General features: G+C 35.2%; 1 protein-coding gene across 3 annotated transcripts; it reads right to left on the reverse strand.

Annotated features, from left to right (window-relative positions):
* Positions 1-691: 691 nt before the first annotated feature.
* On the reverse strand, positions 692-15,408 carry LOC111782201 (uncharacterized). Of its 3 annotated transcripts, none has more exons than XR_015414373.1 (15): positions 15,021-15,408; positions 14,238-14,317; positions 13,997-14,155; positions 13,481-13,694; positions 12,706-12,792; positions 12,470-12,609; positions 10,120-10,200; positions 9,952-10,016; positions 3,847-4,019; positions 2,933-3,063; positions 2,762-2,849; positions 2,273-2,486; positions 2,036-2,139; positions 970-1,814; positions 692-890 (listed from the first exon to the last, which is right to left on the reverse strand). XR_015414373.1 is itself a non-coding variant. In XM_087119989.1 (14 exons), the coding sequence occupies exons 1-14, from the start codon at positions 15,186-15,188 to the stop codon at positions 1,287-1,289; spliced, it is 2,232 nt and encodes a 743-aa protein (XP_086976115.1). In that variant the 5' UTR covers positions 15,189-15,408; the 3' UTR covers positions 692-1,286. The 3 variants fall into 3 exon arrangements, 1 of the variants encoding a protein (XP_086976115.1); XR_015414372.1 differs by having other exon boundaries at positions 692-899; XM_087119989.1 differs by having other exon boundaries at positions 692-1,814.
* Between the last annotated feature and the right edge of the window lie 3,404 nt (positions 15,409-18,812).

The raw sequence follows: 18,812 nt of genomic DNA on the forward strand, positions 1-18,812 counted from the left end.
AAATGAGAATGAGAATGAGAGAAAAAAGTACCAATCTTTGTCTGTGTCGAAACTTGAAAGGTGAGTGAATTTGAAAGTTAGGGAAGTGGAACGACATGTCGACGTCCGGTTGGGTCTACATTGATAAATATGCACGAGGGTCTGCTTTTTGAGGGTTTTTAAAAGAGGGGGAAAAGTGTCATTTCAAAGATTGTCCATTTTCTGTGGTCGGGTTGCACTACAACTGATCAACACTTTCTCTCCATCTATCATATTTGACACACACTACTTGCCCATTGGTGGGGCCTTTCATTTTTCAACCTGCTTGCTCGTTTTCTTTGCTTTTTAATCTTCATTTTTTGCTAATCACCTTTTGATCTCATGTTTATGTCAAACCATGAGTGCTAGACTTGACGGAATCTTTGTTTTGTTATCCACATTTGGTCTTCAATTTTTGAAACTGTAAGATGTTTCTCAAAACAAATATGTGTACAGTGGCAGATTGAGTGCCTAAAAAGGCTCTTCTTGCCTTAAATGATCCTCTGGGCGATTTTGAACTCTAGAAAAGCTGTTTGATGAGCTTCTATTCACTTTAGAACTTCAATGAAAACGGCTTGAGAGTGCACATATTATGGGTCTCCTTAGATAGTGTTACTACAGCACTCTAAGTTTCTCCCTCTTGAAGATGGAGGGATCACATTCGTACTAAGAATGTAAATGAAGATCAATGACATATCACAACAAATATCTAAAATCCTTTAGCAATGGCTGACCTCTCTTTTTTTTTTTTTTTTCTCCCTCTGAATGCGGCAATGGCTGACTTATACCATGAGTCTTTTAAATCATATGAAATATACAGCTTCCAGAAAAAGTATCAAATATCAGACCCCATTCATGTCTACAATTTCAACCTTCATTTCCTAAAACAACTTACAGTTACATTGACATGGATATCAAAATACCAGAAAAAGATATACAGTGTGAAATTACCTTATGGCATCTGAGTTCTGAAGCAAAACTTGAGAATCAAAGCAATGCTGATGCCGCCAAGACACAAACCTTTGCAGTTGCAACCTCTGAATTTTACGACCACAGCATTTGAACGGTTAGCGAGTGACTCTATCCTTCTGTTTCTTCTCAACCAGTCAGCTTATATTACGTATGTGCGTTAGTATAGCAGGATAATGTTCCAAATATGTATTCAGATGCGGGATAATCCAACTGCAAGTTAACAATTCAACTGGCACCAACGCTTATACTCAGTACAGTATTCTTTGATTCTTAAACCTAAAGGAAAAGAAAGGATGTTATCTAGTTGGCCTTGATCGCTCAATCTCTGTTCCCCCCTCGGAACCCTTGATTTCAATCCCATCCTCATCATCGCTATGACTCCCATGATCTGATGGCCGTTTCAATCTTTGAAAGATCTCATCAAGAGACTGAGATGAATCAAGACGAGAAAGAGATCTTGTTTCTTGAATTTGTTGCAAGGGAAGGAACTTTTTGGTTCCTATATTAGCCTTGAAGTTTTGGAAACCCATCTTCATCGATTCCCACTTTGAGGCCAAATCAGAAGTCGTCTTTTCATTGGTATTGCTAGATTCGCCGTTAACTGTATCAAGTAAGATAACATTGGCCGAAGCCATGTTTGCCACTGACTTTGGGTCTAATGATGATTGTCTAATTTGTTCTCTAATTACGGCATACTTGTTGCTCATGGCTTCTCTGCTAGAACCATATTTCCGACCCTCATCAGCAGAAGATTTAGACGAATTCCCGTTCATGTCTTCATTTATTAGACTGTTTGTTGCCTTCGCTTTGGCATCAAGCAAACCCTGAATATTTAACTCCTTGATTAGAAAGAAAGTTTTACCACATTAAGAATTCTTCAGATCGAGATGCATTTACTTGAGATCACCAACGAAAATAAATCTCCTATATTAAATATTGTGAGGATTTCAATTTCTCCTAAACATAGCACCACCATGACATCAAAATATGGTTCACAATTTGCATGAATGCCTCGAGAAGAAATATGTATGGAAAATGTACATACTGCGCTGTTGCTGCTGCCTGACTCCAAGTCTATTCCATTGAAATTTCTAGCTAAGGGAATAACGTGCTCACCAACCATGTGCCCTTGTTCAAACCAAGATCGTTCTGAGGAAATTGGGAACAAATGTTAGAACTTCTCGAATGAGACAACGACCAAATAAGAACCAGACTAGGTTGGACATAAAAAAAGCCAAAACTCATCCAGAAAAGTAAACTACCAATATTATCCAAGGACTACCTTTCTGCAATATAATTACTCCTGAAGGATCAAATCCATCCATATCATCCACCTCCGACTGAAATCTAAACCTCTTCCAGCTTCCCAGGAAATTAATAACCCGATTAAAGAAATTGCTGGCAACCAAAATGGTGTAGACAACCATAATAAGCGGGTAGATCCTATTAAAACCTTTTCCAAAGAAAGGGACGGCATCATCAATTTTACCCATCCTCTGCCATTATGTATAATTGCACAATATATCAGGTAAACTAGTGAATATGATTAAAGGAGACAACAGAACATCACAGTCACAAATATATTACTGATAAGCGTTAGAATTTTTAAGCACTCAGGAAAGGTGAAAATATAATGTCACGGGGACTTAGACTAGTAAGTGATGAAGAAAGATCATAAATAGGTAAGACCTCACATCCCAAAAATAAACCACAGCTGCAAAGGAACATTGCACTAATTAAAAATAATAGTAATAGTAATAGCAATGATTACCTGTTCAAAAACAGTTTTCTCGTTCCCATCAAGACGTATGAGATTGAGAAAGTTGAATGAAATCGGTGGAGCATACCTGGCAACCATCCTAGTAGAGGAATGAACATAACATGACTACTTACTCTATCATAAAGATGAATAGATAATAATAGGTATAACTGAAATACTCACGAACAAATTAAAAGCAAGCTCACAGAGCTTGTTTGCCTGGGTGTCAATGAATAGAATATCAAAGTTCCAAACTTGAATAAAGAATAATACGTGCACACGCACATATACATCAATGGAACAAAAGCAAAGGCCTGAAAGAAAAGAAAATAGATTTACCAATCATCAGAGAAGTCCCAGAGAAGCAAAAATGAATCCACTACATACGGGAAAAATTATGGCAGGAAGAAAAGTAACAGATAATAGTCAGATAATGAGGAAAGGGATCCTAAAGTCTAAACTGAATCTTAAGTAGATGTTCTGAAAAACTGATGAAAGATTTTTTTATTTTTTCCAGAACTACTATAGGAAGATTGCAGATTGCAAGAAAATAAACTTTTTTTTCTAAAACAAATGGAAAGAAAAGAAAAGAAAAAAAAAAAGAAGAAATAAGCTTGTTCTTATTATTAAAAATAATAATAATAATAATAATAATAATAATAATAATAATTAATACTGAGAATATCAAAATAATTTTAGTTCACATCTGGTTTAGCTATCATTTAACTTTCGTTCTCTAATGTAAATAGGGGTCTTAACAGCTAGGTTGTAGCTCGTGATTAGATAAGGGAGCTGCATGTCAAAATTAACAACTGCCGAGTCAAGACCAATCTGTTTATTTCGGTTTTTATCACCAGTATGAAAATTGGGATGCGGTAAATGAAATATGCTTCTTTTCATTTTCTTATCCCGAACACCCTGCCTCTAGGAAAATTACTTTGACAAAGAATCGCCCACAGTTCATTTAATGAAATGAAAGAATCCCATGCGACTGAATTGTACATAATAAACAAAAGATACATAAATACTGGTTCACATATCATGTTTAACTGAATGTCCTAACAATTACATAATGAGATATATGCACGATAATATACCTGCACAAGCACCTCCTCCCGTCCTACTAATTTAATGAGCATTGAGAAAAGTGATAAATCGACTCTTGGTAACAGGGTGGCCTCGGCTAAAAGAATTGCAGCAGACATGATACCAAGTATAACAGCCAAAACTTTCTGAAGATGCTTTCTTAGGATGCATCGCCATATAAATTCTGCAGACCACTAACTCATTGTAAATATTCATTATTTACGATTTAGAGCAGAAAATAAAAGTATTTTACTGTTGCAAGATATCGAATAAAAGACTAACAGATAGTTACAATACAAGCTAATAAGCATGGTGACTACTTATCTGTGGCAATGTCAGACACATTCATACTGATGTACATTTCAGAGGAGAAAAAACAAACAAGAAAACCCATAAAATAAAAATCAAAATATACTTGATAACTGCAAGGGCTCACCACTGAGAAGAAACTCTAGCAGTGAGAATGTAGGAACTCAGAGGGTCCCATTCACTCGCATTAGCGACCAAATACAACATATTCCTTCCTGCATCTCTTTTATTTACATTTCAGATCTAACGACCCCACCCTTGTAGATCTACCCCCATAGTGTTACATACATGATACAATGACGCACTGATTAGAAGCACCGAAATGCCCTCTACAAGTATTCTCCACATAACTAACTAGTATTTCTGCTCCCATTTGATTGAGATGCACTGCAAAGAACATTATATTTTTTTGGTTCAACAGGCAATTCCCATGTTGGAGTTGAGATGAAGGGAAAGAGGTCTGCCTTTAATACAGAGCCACAAGTCTCCAATAGTGCCCAGAGGGGCCGGAGAGTCGAGTAACCTCGGATCGTCTAAGATAGAATGGAGGAAGACATCAGATACTAGATGGATAGCACTTGAAGCTGGAAAAGTTGGTTAAGAAATCACGCTCCCTTAGCTCTAACTAGGAAAGGGCCACAAAAAAAACGGCACAAGTTTCTGATTTGAACATTCTACAGGGAGCATTATTGATAGGATTGCAACTTCAAAAATGCCAAGTCCTCTACCACAACATTCAATTCACTTCCTTTTATCAGCCAATTTTTTCATATGACATTGAGAACAGCAAATATTGAGATCCTCTAGAATATAATTATGCTTCCTTGTCAGCTGGTTAACTATGCCAATAGGTGTTACCGTTCTTTCCAACAAATATACACAAGATGAATCACAGCCATAAATCCTCTTGAAAAGGAATCGTTTCAGTAGGAGAGAAGTACTGCTACTGAGTTTGATAGCAAAAGTTCTTAGTAATTAGTAATGTTGAAGAGACACTAGTAGATACATGTATGAATAGATACATATGTTGAAGGGTCACTTGTACATGTGTAGATACATGTATAAGGACATGTATGAATAGATACATGTAGGTTCATTAGTTCCTAATTACATAGATGCATGACTTTTGGATAATGAATGGTAATGGGGAATGTCTCAATTTACCTATATATATATATGTATGTTGGCATTGGTGGAAGAAGTAGAATATCAATCAAGCATTCCTTCGTAGTTTTACAAAGTTCTCTTCTCTCAAAGAATTCTACCAAATTTCTCTATTGTCACCAACAACTAATCGGCCTTCTTACATGGAGAGCTTCAAGAAGAGGTATATGTGGAGCAACCAGAAGATTTTGTTCAAAAAGGTAAAGAGAAAAAAGTGTACAGCTTGCTTCAAACCGTACAAAGCTTTCTTCAACCTGTACACTTTTTCCTCTTTACCTTTTTGAACAAAACCTTATGGTTGCTCCACATATACCTCTTCTTGAAGCTCTCCATGTAAGAAGGCCGATTTTACATCAAGTTGATAAATAGACCATGATTTCTGTGCTGCAATAGAAATTATAAGCCTTATAGTATCTTGACGTGCTACTCGTGTAAATACCTCTTTATAATCAACTCCATACTTCTGCTTGTATCCTTTTGCAACTAGTCGTGCCCTGTACTTATCCACCTCACCATGTTCATTCAACTTGGTTTTGAAAACCCATTTTACTCCAATTGTTTTCTTCCCTTTAGGAAGATCAGTGAGCTCCCAAGTCTTATTCTTCTCTATGGATTTGATTTCACTGTCCATGGCTTCCTTCAATTTGTCCATGGCTTCCTTCAATTTTTTCTCCTTTACCGCTTCTTCATACAATTGGATCATTATCCATAAAGAATGCAAAATAAGCACTAGCACTTGAGTCATAGTCCATCTCATAATCAATCATCCAATTTGGTCTCTTTCTTGTTCTTGGATTTCTTTGATTGTGAACATGATCTTCTTCTTCTACTGGTTCTTCCTATAGATCTTGAAGAAGAACAAGCTGAAGCCCCTATTCAGCCTCACTATGAGCATGGAGAGAGCTCATCACAAGCTCAACAAGAAGAACCAGTAGAAGAAGAAGATCATGATCACAATCAAAGAAATCCAAGAACAAGAAAGAGACCAAATTGGATGATTGATTATGAGATGGACTATGACTCGAGTGATAGTGCTTATTTAGCGTTCTTTATGGATAGTGATCCAATTTTCTATGAAGAAGTTGTAAAGGAGAAGAAATGGAAGGAAGCCAAGGATAGTGAAATCAAATCCATAGAGAAGAATAAGACTTAGGAGCTCACTGATCTTCTTAAAGGGCAGAAAACAATTGGAGTAAAATGGGTTTTCAAAACCAAGTTGAATGAACATGGTGAGGTTGATAAGTACAAGGCACGACTAGTTGCAAAAGGATACAAGCAGAAGTATGGAGTTGATTATAAAGAGGTATTTGCACCAGTAGCACATCAAGATACTATAAGGCTTATAATAATTTCTATTGCAGCACAGAAATCATGGCCTATTTATCAACTTGATGTGAAATCGGCCTTCTTACATGGAGAGCTTCAAGAAGAGGTATATGTGGAGCAACCAGAAGGTTTTGTTCAAATAGGTAAAGAGGAAAAAGTGTACAGGTTGAAGAAACCTTTGTACGGTTTAAAGCAAGCTCCGAGAGCATGGTACAGTGGCATTGATTCTCATTTTGAAAAGATGGGATTCACTAAATGCCCATACGAACATACGTTGTATGTGAAAACTTAAAAGGGAGGTAACATTCTCATTATTTGCTTATATGTTGATGATTTAATATTTACTGGCAATAATGAAGAAATATTTGAACTTTTTAAGAAGAGCATGATGAAGGAATTTGAAATGACAGATCTTGGTTTGATGAGATATTTCTTGGAGTAGAAGTTACTCAAACTCCCGCGGGTAACTTTATCTGTCAGAATAAATATGCTCAAGAGTTACTTGAAAGATTTAAAATGGATGAGTGCACATTTGGAACTCCATCAGAATTGGGTTTGAAGTTGCACAAGGATATTGAAGGGAGAGGTTGATAATAGGTACTTCAAACAAATTGTGGGAAGTTTGATGTACTTAACTTCAACAAGACCAGACATTATGTATGCGGTTAGTATGATAAGCCGCTACATGGAGCATCCAACTGAAAAACATCTCAATGCAACAAGAAGGATACTTCGTTATGTGAGAGGAACTTTTGATTTGGGGGTATTCTACAAGAAAGGAGATGATTCGAAGATGATTGGCTATACAGATAGCGACTATGCAGGTGATATAGATGATCGTAAAAGTACTTCAGAAAGTATTTTCATGATGAGTTCAGGAGCTATTTGCTGGTCTTCAAAGAAGCAACCTATTGTAACACTCTCAACTACAGAAGTAGAGTTTGTGGCAGCAGCAACATGCTCGTGCCAAGCAATTTGGTTAAGAAAAATGCTTGAAATTCTTAATCTGAATCAACCAGGTACGACGGTTATATATTGTGATAATATGTCAACTATTAAGTTGTCTAAAAATCCTGTGTTGCATGGAAGGAGTAAGCACATCGATGTTCGATTTCATTTCCTGCGTGATTTGTGTAAAGAAGGCACTATTGAACTCAATTTTTGCCGAAGTGATGAACAAATCACAGACCTATTCACAAAGCCCTTGAAACAACCATTGTTCGAGAAGCTTAGAAGAAAAATGGGGATGAGCAGAATTCAAGATATAGTTCAAGAAGATGAAGTGAAGTCCTAAACTAATTTCTGCAGAATTCAGTTTAAGGGAGGGTGTTGAAGAGACACTAGTAGATACATGTATGAATAGATACATGTGTTGAATGGTCACTTGTACATGTACAGAGACAGAGACATGTATAAGGACATGAATAGATACATGTAGGTTCATTAGTTCCTAATTAAATAGATGCATGACTTTTGGATAAGGAATGGTAATGGGGAATGTCCCAATTTACCTATATATATGTATGTTGGCATGGGTGGAAGAAGTAGAAAATCAATCAAGCATTCCTTTGTAGTTTTACAAAGTTCTCTTCTCTCAAAGAATTCTACCAAATTTCTCTGCTGTCACCCGCAAGTAAATCCAATGCGCCGACTATATTGAATTGTTGGAAGTAATGCATTTTGGGTGTACTTCAAAATAGCAGTTCATGACATCAAACTTACAGTCGGAATTGAAGGGATGAGCTCCTCTTTACAAATGTCTGGTGCATTTTGAAGACTTCTTGACAAAAACAAACTTAATAAGATCTTGCCAGTATTTAGTACGATGAAGACGTACCTACGGAACTGCACTCCTCTGTTAAGAAATTCTAACTACCAACTTTAGCTGTGGAGAAAGTGTCACTGAGGTAGAAGGGCATACTTGTAGATCGCAAGGTAGCCTTCAACAAAGTCGCTGTTATCTTTCCCACCTAGTGGAGTAAAGGAATAAGGAACAAGCAGTCCCAATGGAGCTATTGTCAATGATTTATCCACTGGTAGATCGCACATAGTTGCACAAACGTGGCAATCTCTTTACAATTCATCTCAAAACTAATCCATCGCCAGCTGTTTGCAAGTCTTGAGTACTAGCTCATGGTTGCCCATACAGCTGGAATGTCAAGAACCCTAGAGCTTAGCCATACAAGATTGCTTCCTAGGTACCATACAACTTATGCACCAAGCATCCATTTTGAGTAATTATCATTCCATCCCATGGGAATCTAGATAGGCTGAAGGTTGTGATTCTATTTTGGAGTTGATAATGGATAATAAAAATGTACCTTGAAAAATCATCCAAACGAAAAGGCTCACCTTATTTAAATCCAAGATCTGTACTGAATATTAAGTTCAGAGCCAAGAGCTCGAAGATCCATTTCAAGGCATCCTACACCAATGATTTGAAATCAAGCAAAAAATTTAGACTTTGTGCAGACCCCTGCCTAAAAAGGGCACCGAATCTGAAAGCAAGTACAATTTCCATTAGCTCCCTCCTATACATCAAGGCCGACCTTGCTCACTGACTAAACCTCCATACGTGCACAGTGGCACATTGTGCCTAAGACTACCTGATTCCACTCCAGAGGTCTCTCAGCCACCACAACAAACGGTTGCTCAAAATAGGCAAAGCAAGAAGTAGAACTCTCACACACCATGATTTATTTGCCAAAAGGCTACCTCAATCTTATGTGTCCAATGAAACTGATATTTTTTTAAACCATTCGAAGCAGAGACACTATACACCCGTCGCAAAAATCCAATGGTATGGTACACCTATTCAAAGTATGAAATTTCTCTAAATCCTGCCAGGTTCTTAAAGTAGGTTGTTGACCTATAAATGACCTTCAAAATTGACCGCTTAACTAACAATTATAGGTTGGCCCAGTAGTCCACGAGAACCAATGTAAAAAATACAAGACATTAGAGGAAATGGGTTCAAGTCATGGTACCTACAATTTAATATCCTACAAGTTTCTTAAATAACCAAATATAGTAGAATTAGGAAGTTCTCCAGTCGGGATGCACAAAAGCTGGTCTAAGCACAAACAGATATTAAAAAGGAAGAAACTCTTGACTGCAACAAATAAGAACAGGCTGCCCATATTATTTACGACTGAGACCAATATTTGACTTACTAATGCAGTATAAAGAACATTTAATTATGTTCCATAATTCCAAGAAGATGACATCCACAAACATTCTGCGAAGGCATCACACTATCTCATGTGGTCACAGGTAGCACTAAAGAAAAAAATGACATTGATGAAGTTTATGCTTACCAAGTGTATCCAAGATAGACCCCAACTTCCCACTTCGAGCATGTCTGAGGGTTGAAACATATTTCCTGACAAAACAACATGGACATTCTGATGGTAAAGATCTAAAATCTGAGATGAAAGGTAACCAGGCTAAAATAAAACACCAAAGTTAGTAATTAGGGGGCAAACCATCCAGTTGACGTGCGGCGTTCATAATTCTTTATAGTGTCTTCAAGTTCAAGGGCCTTCATTACAGAGGTCATATATTGGCTACGGAAAACAAAAAAAAAAAAAAAAAAAATCATGAAATGTTTTAAAACTAATCGGTGATATCTAACAAGCAGAAAACAAGAATTCTTGCTCCTCCAAGAAAGTCAATAAGCAGATAAAGCTAGTAAATTGAGAATCCAAAGTACTTGGACAGAAGATTGACTGTCACGGTAAGCATACCAATAATTGTTAATTTAAACCATCATTTGCAGATATAATTACATCCAAAGGGGGAATATTCAAAAATCAACATCTCATGATGATACAGCATATAGAAATTAACAAAAGGAGATGCAAAATTAATGGTGGTTGAGAGCAAGATTTATTTCATTGCCAAGATATCACACACTTGAAGCAGTAAAATGGTACGAACCAATTTGTTCTGAAACGATGAACAAATAAAAAAATTGGAAAAGAAATTTTAAAGCCTCTCCTAATTCTCTCAATTCCAAGCTACTTGAGATACTCGTCCAATCTATTTTCCTCTTGCACACGCTATTTATTTCTAATAACCATATTCATTCTAACCATCTCCAGCTAATAACTAATACGCCCCCAGTAATATAGTATATTCTTACTTTACCCCTAAAATACACCTCTCCTCAGGGTGCAGGTCAAGTAATGGCACTTAGGATGCCAACTCCTATTAACACATTGCCACCAAATAAAACCTGAATAACTACTGACTTTTCGTTTAAAGAGGTTAAATTGACATGGCAAAAGAGATGTTTCTTGAATATACTTTATAGTGACATTGCAAAGCTGTTCTAATGTAACATTAAATGACCATATACATTTAACAATAAGACATTTAAGACTAAGCAGCAATGTGATCCCAAGATTGAATGCAAGAGATAAGCCCAAGATGTACACTTACAGAGCTTATCAATCTCAATGTTCAGGTTGAGATGAGTATGTAGCAATAGCCAAAAAGATTAAAATATATATATAGAAAAAATATTGAGTACCTAGAGCAAGCTTATTTGATAAAAGATGTAGCAAGAATGCAAGGTGACTAAAAATAACTTCCATGCACCAACACCCCTTTACCACTCCTTGTTTACTTTTCAAATAAACCCTCACCATCGCCAATGCATTCTACCCTTTCCAACATGCAATGCTTGCCTCCATACCGAACATGGTGAGCTCAAGCAAAAAGGTTAATGAAGACAATAGAAAAAGATAACTTTGTAATTTGTTTCTCTCTTTCTCAGTTACCAGAACACTTCACTCTTGCAACTCCAAACACATGCTCTTCCAAGAAATATCCTCGTCTAAGTTTCTTCTTTTTCTACACAAGCACTCTACCCTTGACAATCATGTTCTTCTCACACAGTTTTTGAGATTCTTGAACAAGTTTATGTCCTCAAAGTCCGCTTTTCGATAGCTAACTTAAAGTCAGCTTTGGCAAAAAAGTGCAATCTCTCCTTCCTCCAAATACTTGCCCGGTCATAATTTAGCCCCTCTGAAATTTATTGCCTTAATTATTTCAATGGTTCCTTCCTTTTTGTACATGATTCTGTCCATTTTTACGCAATAATTTAGCTCCTGAACTCATAATTCATTACCAAGAGTGAAGCTTTGATACAAACTCAATGGGCACCAAACTGATATTTGTATTGAGATTATGAAAGGATTGCAAAACTGGAGAAATTTTTTAAAGCTTCCGCCAGCTATCGCAATTCCAAGCTACTTGAAATACTCACCCAATGTTTGTCTAACCTTCAATTTCCTTAAATCACTCTATTAATAACCAGATTCATTCTAACAAACTCCCTGACAGTGACCAAAATGCCCCTCAAAATCATAAATTTGATCGATCATCAATTCCACCATCTTCCTAATGGATAATGTACATAAATTCAAAGAAACAAATCAAATAAAAGATTCTAAGTTCAACAAATATAATATCTATCCCGATACCAATGCAACACACAAAATAAACATATTTACTTCTAGCATTTAACCCATTCTTAAGGCTAGAAAGCACCGACTAAGCAACGCGAAATACAATAAAGCTGTGCTTGTACGTATGTATGCATCTCTATCTATCTATCTATCTATATATATATATATATATATATATATATATATATATATATTATTTGTCTGTTTGTGTTTGTTTGTGAAACAAAGAGAGAGAACATAACTTTTTATGGACAAATTGAAAAGTTAAGAAAGCATCAAAATAAATGCCGAACAACTCAAAAACCTACAAGAAACCTTCCAATCTGAAATGACCGGAAAGGAGTAAATAATCCATATATACCTTTTATACCGGTAGTACTCCTCTCTTGCTCTGCGAAGATGACGCCTAAGTGTTGCCATTGATTTCTCATCGGTATCGTAGTCCATATCATTTTCTCCTAATTGTCCACCTCGTGGTTTGAAAGATGGATCTTCCCTAAACTGAGAATGGGCAATTGCAAGAAAATGATGCAATAAAAACACTAGTTAAGATACTGATGTCTTTAAAATGGATAAAATAATGAAAAAGATTTTTACCATTTGAGTTAACATGTTGTCAATGACATTCATGTAAGGTCTTAGAGGATCACGTTTAGACATCTGCTTAGACGTTGCTTGGGCAACCTATTACATAAATGAAGATCAAATATTGAATAAAAACAATTAGGTTGTTCTTCTTCCATGCATATTAACCAATCAATAAAATACTATAAACTAGTTGCAAGTTGCTACTTATGGGAATTTCATCTCTATTTGCTTAGGCAGCCGATACCCCACCCACTCAAAGTCTCCATGAAAGACGTTACCAATCTCAACTACTCACTTGCCACAAGGTAAAATCAGCCAATTGATATACGGATCACTCATTTTATATTATTTTCTTACATACATAAGATAGAGAAGAGGAAAATAACTCCTACTGCAGAACTACAACTCAGTTAACTAAATACCTAATAAAAGATGGACCAGTTGCATAGGAACGACTATGAAAAATAAATCATAAATACAGAATTCAATAAAAAAAAAAAGCCAAAAGCCAAACTTTTTAAATAAGCACTTTAACAGTAAGACACGGCCAAATATACATGGAATAAAGAGGGTAAACCAGAAACGATAATGGAACAGCATAACAATAAAAACGACAAATCTAAGTATACACATTGGTGTGTGTATCTACAGGTGCAAATGCATGCATCTGTGTGCACGTGTGAAACAGAGAGGAGCTGCTTGATTTGGAAGATTTCATTTAGTTAAGTTTTTCTTTCTGTCCATCTGCTGAGTGTCATGGGGGAGGCGGGAGGCTAACACTTACAACAATAGCATTTGATAGTTCTTGATGAGCATCATCAAGTTTAACAGCCATCTTGGAAATTTGATGAGAAAGAACTTTTTGGCGTGTAGTCCAGTCAGCATTTCTCCAAATACTCTTGGGGATTTCACTCAGACCAAAGCCAAGAAGAAATGCACCTGTTACCAATCCAAATGTATTTGAGCACGCCATAGCGAAACCCAGAACACCGCCATGCCTATTGAAAAAGAGGCAAAATAATTTTATTCTGATCACAGAAAGTGTTCAATAATATAATAATTCACAAATGTGCAAAGGAACAAACTTGTAAAATCAACAGACATAATATACCAAGATAATTTGACAGTTACAAAGGTGGGGCTTCTAAACTTTTTGTGGATAAGACTCCTCCAATTTATTTTCTAGTTTATCATATATAGTTCATGGAACCTTGGTGGGTTTGCGTTCTTTTTGTTTGGTTGGCTTAAAACATTATGTGAGGGGATCTATAAAAGCCAAAATTTTCAAGCAATAACTAACCAAATCTTATGCATTGCGATGAGGAGAATTAGTCCAAAAAGACCTATGGATCCAACAACCAAATAAAATGCCAAGTTAACACGGATGCTGGTCTTCAGTCTTTGTTTCACAGTAAAGTCACCCGCATCTTCAAAACCCTGGATAAGTGGCACCACAGCCCTGGTTCAAGATGTGATTTGAAAATATGAGGATTACTCTACAGCTTTTAAGCGAGAGAAGTGTATATGTACTATGAGTATACCAGGTAAGTAAAAATGTACTCCAATAGGACCAGCTCCAAAAGAAAGAAATTACTCCAGTCTCTGGCAGACGACTTGTAGTCTGTACATACATACATACATTATATCAATAGCAAGAATATGATTATTGTTTGTTTCAGCTAACACTTCCGGAAAAAGAAAAAAAGAAAAAAAAAAACTTGGCTAACAAGAGGATGCAAGATTATCTCTGGGTTATCTTTTTGCAGAAACAATTAACAGTGCTTTTCATGCAGGAAAGAGGAATTGGTAGAGATTGCAACTGAGGATCACAACTAACTATCTAGAAGTACAACTGCCAAAAACTAATAATACCAAATAGTTGATCGAATATGCTATTTGTATTTATTATCTCTCTGTTTCTACATATATAAATAAATAAATAGATAGGTAGATCGATAATATTGGTACCGTTATCAATGACCATGCTAGTAGAAATCTGGAGCTACAAAAATATCTAAAAACTATCATTATCAATTAAAATACATGAAATTGATCCTACAAACCCACGCCATGAATTCTGTTCAAATAGATGCCAATTTGTAGAAGAATAAATAGAAAACTACCACTCAAACCTCCATCAACGAAAATAATGAAGATAATTACACAAGACCTAATCACTTCAGCTAATTCCCAAATCTCCTACCAACGGCAAATTAAAATCTCACGAAACCAACTGTCAAATTCATATCAAACGCATCGAAATGCCAAATCTCCAAATAAAAGCAACAGACGAATCCAATTAACAAACACGATAAGAAGCATACCATCCAGATGTCCGCAGGGACGAGGATAATGATGGAGAGAGAACAGAACCAGGTATATCCGACGGTAAGAAAAACGTAACGAGGCACCCATGGACCAGCAAAGTACTTGAGCGTGACGATCACCATGCCCACAGTTAAAGGCAAGGAGATCATATAGAACACCCACATATTTCCGCCCCGAAAATTCTCCCCTCCACAATGAGCTTTTTTGTCAAATGAAACGGAAGGGAGAAGACGAAACGAGTCGATGTAAATGCCTGAACCAACAATTCACAACAACATTGCATTGCAAGACGAAAGAGGCAAAGACAAAGGCTGCAGCAGTTGGCGCTTGGGCGCGCGAAATTGGAAGAGTTCAGCTCTCGTTTGGGATTGGTACGGACGGATTATTAGTTTTTTTTTTTTTTTTTTTTTTTTCTGTTTACTTTCAGAAACGGCGTTCGTGTGCGTTGCACTTGCAGCAACAGTAACCGCCTTCAACCCCGTAATTGTTCATTTAACGCTCACGGATATGGGTCGGGTCGGGTCGGGTATGGTTTCTTTGAGAGCCCATTTATGCTCCGGCCCATCTTCGTTTCATAACCCCTTGACCTGCAAGTGCATAATGTATTGAGATTTTTGTCGTCCGCACATTAAATAGGTTACTATTTATATTTAAAATACATGAGAAATTAGCGTCAACTTCTTCCTTTTCAACTTGTAATGTATATTTGTTGTAAATAAATATTGATCAAGTTGTAAATTTTAAGGCCGACCATAGAATCATTCTCGAATGAAATCATCAAATTCAAAATACGTGATATGCTTTATTTTTACTAAATAAATTTAATGTACGTAAAATATTTTATTTTTTTAGGTTAAAGTATAAAATTTATAGTTTAATTATTATGGTATGATAAACTATTTTTATGGCGTGATAAAAACTATTTATGACATCCTATCCTTAAATTAAATCTATAATAAAAATTATAGTTTAACCAAAATATATATATATATATATATATATATATATATATATATATATATATATATATATATATATATATATATATATATATTTATTGTATATGTTTAAATAATTTAATATATTATAAATGTCTTTAATCTTGTAAATAGTACTATATGCTATTATTTATTATTTTTTTTTTCTTTAATGCAAGTAGATAGAGTGGATTGGTTCTTCCATTAGAGATGAGATGTTTACATCAACCACATTTTTGTTTTTACATTTCTTAATCCCTATAAGCAAAATAAAAGTCAACTTGTTTGTTGGTTAATAGATTGTCAACTAAAAAAAATCATTTACAAATTTTTTTAATCTACTAAAGTTGAAAGAGATAAATGGTATACGAGGATATTTAGAAACTTCAATCATTAAAAAAATCCCGATCCATATTTAAATGATTAAAGTTAAAAAAGAATGCTCAAAAAATTAAATAGCTCAAGAAATAACAACGAGAGTTGTATCTTCCATCTAGAGATTGTCCATTTTACCCATGCAACTCCAGTTTGAATGGGAAGGGAATTATCTATTTAGAAGGGAATGGGGGAGAGAGTGGAAAATATTTTTTATCGTTAGATAAACGAGTGTCAAGAACAGTATTATATTATCGTCACCATCCCGCCTTGCTTAATATATGTATATACGTTTATATATATATTAAAAAAATAGTTAATTTTGAGATTCTAGTTGTAATATTTAAACTAACCCATTTTGGATCACGCAAATTCTTCCTCCCTGCAACAATAAATAGAAAAATTTGCAAAGTATTTATTAAGGATATTTAATATTAAATTATAGTTTACTATATATATTATATTTGATATTTTATTATAACGCAAATATCCACATTTTCATTTATTATTATTTTCATATTTTTGCCATTTATTTGATTATAAATATATAACTTTAATGTCATTTAGGTGTGATGAATTAAGCAAACATTCTCAGTATTAGATACGAAATATATGATAGGGACGGAGATAAGAAAAAGGAAGATTTCTTGTCCCTACCTCATCTTGTAGTCATTTCTACTTTCACTATCATGCACAAAAAATTTCGCCATCTTGGTCTTGTTGAAATCTCTACCTATACCACGACGCACAAGAGTCAATATCCAACCTAAGATGACTAAGGAAACAAAATAAACGAAAACGACTAGAGAGACAAGCACTTAGTTCATCGGATCTGGTCTACATTCCATGATTGTGTTGTTTTGTTTCCGTATCAGTTTTTTCAACAACCCCAACAAGCAAGACGCACCATTACTCCACTACACAAGATCAAACCCACAGTTCCATAAAGAGATTCGCCAAGCCACGATGGATAAGTACTTGCAAGTGAAGCAATCTATAAAGCCCAAAAGACATGGGCATTGGGGCATGGGCGCGCCAGGTGGGTTCCCCAATCTTGCCACATATCACAATCTTCTTTATTTGTTGGTTTCCCCATGCCTTTTTTTCCCCCCAATCTCTATTTTACAAAAAGGTGGCCACCCACCCACTTCCCCCCCCTTCTCTGCCGCCCACGTCGCCCCCTTTCCCCCCTTATTTTAGCATTTAATTCCTCAATCATTTCTTATTTATTTTTAATTATCGTGTTGCTCCAAAATACAACAATTTTTTATTATTTGTTTTTATTTTCTCATATGACAAATGATTCATTCAATACTTAATTAACTAAGCTATGTTGCTTTATATTCCATACATATGACCTTAATAATTAGGGTTTTACGTTACAAAGTCACATATTTAGCAGATACAATAATTAAAGTGATGTTCTTTTTATACTAAAAATAGTTATTTGAAAAAGTTAAGAATAAAAATCATTTTCAAACTTGCTTTCTATCCTCTCCTTTTTGTTCCCAGTATATATTTTATTGATTTTTATTAATTTTTTATTCTATTATATATTTTCTATATTCTAGAATATAGAAAATATATAATATCTAATCAAATAGTAAAGTGAAATTTTCTATTTCAATAATTCTATGAACCTTATTTTTTTTCTCCAAATCACTATTACTGTTATAGAATATATCGGACCGAATACATAATTAAATTGGTTTGCAAAATCTTTTAAAACCAGACTATTCTTAAATTAACAAAATTGATTCTAATTATATTTTTTCAATATTGGAGTGAATAATAATAGGTTATTATGATTTTGAGAAAACCACTAGGGTGAAATTGGTAGATGCACAGCTCTTTAGAGCATCTTGGTTTGAGTCCGAGTAGCAGCGTGCCATTTTATATTATAAAACAAGTTTTTCACGTCCCCGACATTAATTGAACTGAGGGACTTTTTAAATTATATATATATATGTTCGATAAAATTTTAAATAATTTAAAAAATGAATAAATGGACAACGGGGTCGGGTTATGAGTTTTGTTTTGGTTATTGTGAGTAACAATAGCTTTCAATCAATTATTGAATGAAAACCTAATTCCAAGTAAGGTTCTTATCCAAATGGGATGAGGGGAATTTTTCCCTCGAAAAGATTAAATGCTTTTATATACGTCCAAATTTGCATGGTAACGCTAAACTGCACGGCCTTCCAAAATCTTAAATGATTTTTCAGAGAGACAAATTTTTTAATTAAAGTTAATAATAAAATACTTTACGTATAAATACATGGATATCGCCTTCAGTGGCGCGAACTTTGCGGACTTGCATCAACTCACGCGCTCGAGTACGGAACATTGGTACTCGCCCACAGATCGATCATATGTTTAGGCAGAGGTGACTACGGTTGCTCAAACGTTGGGCGTATAGAAAAGCGCCACGTGTTT

This window comes from Cucurbita pepo, chromosome 19 (genome assembly GCF_057944985.1).
Source record: "Cucurbita pepo subsp. pepo isolate OVF chromosome 19, ASM5794498v1, whole genome shotgun sequence".
NCBI lineage: Eukaryota > Viridiplantae > Streptophyta > Magnoliopsida > Cucurbitales > Cucurbitaceae > Cucurbita > Cucurbita pepo.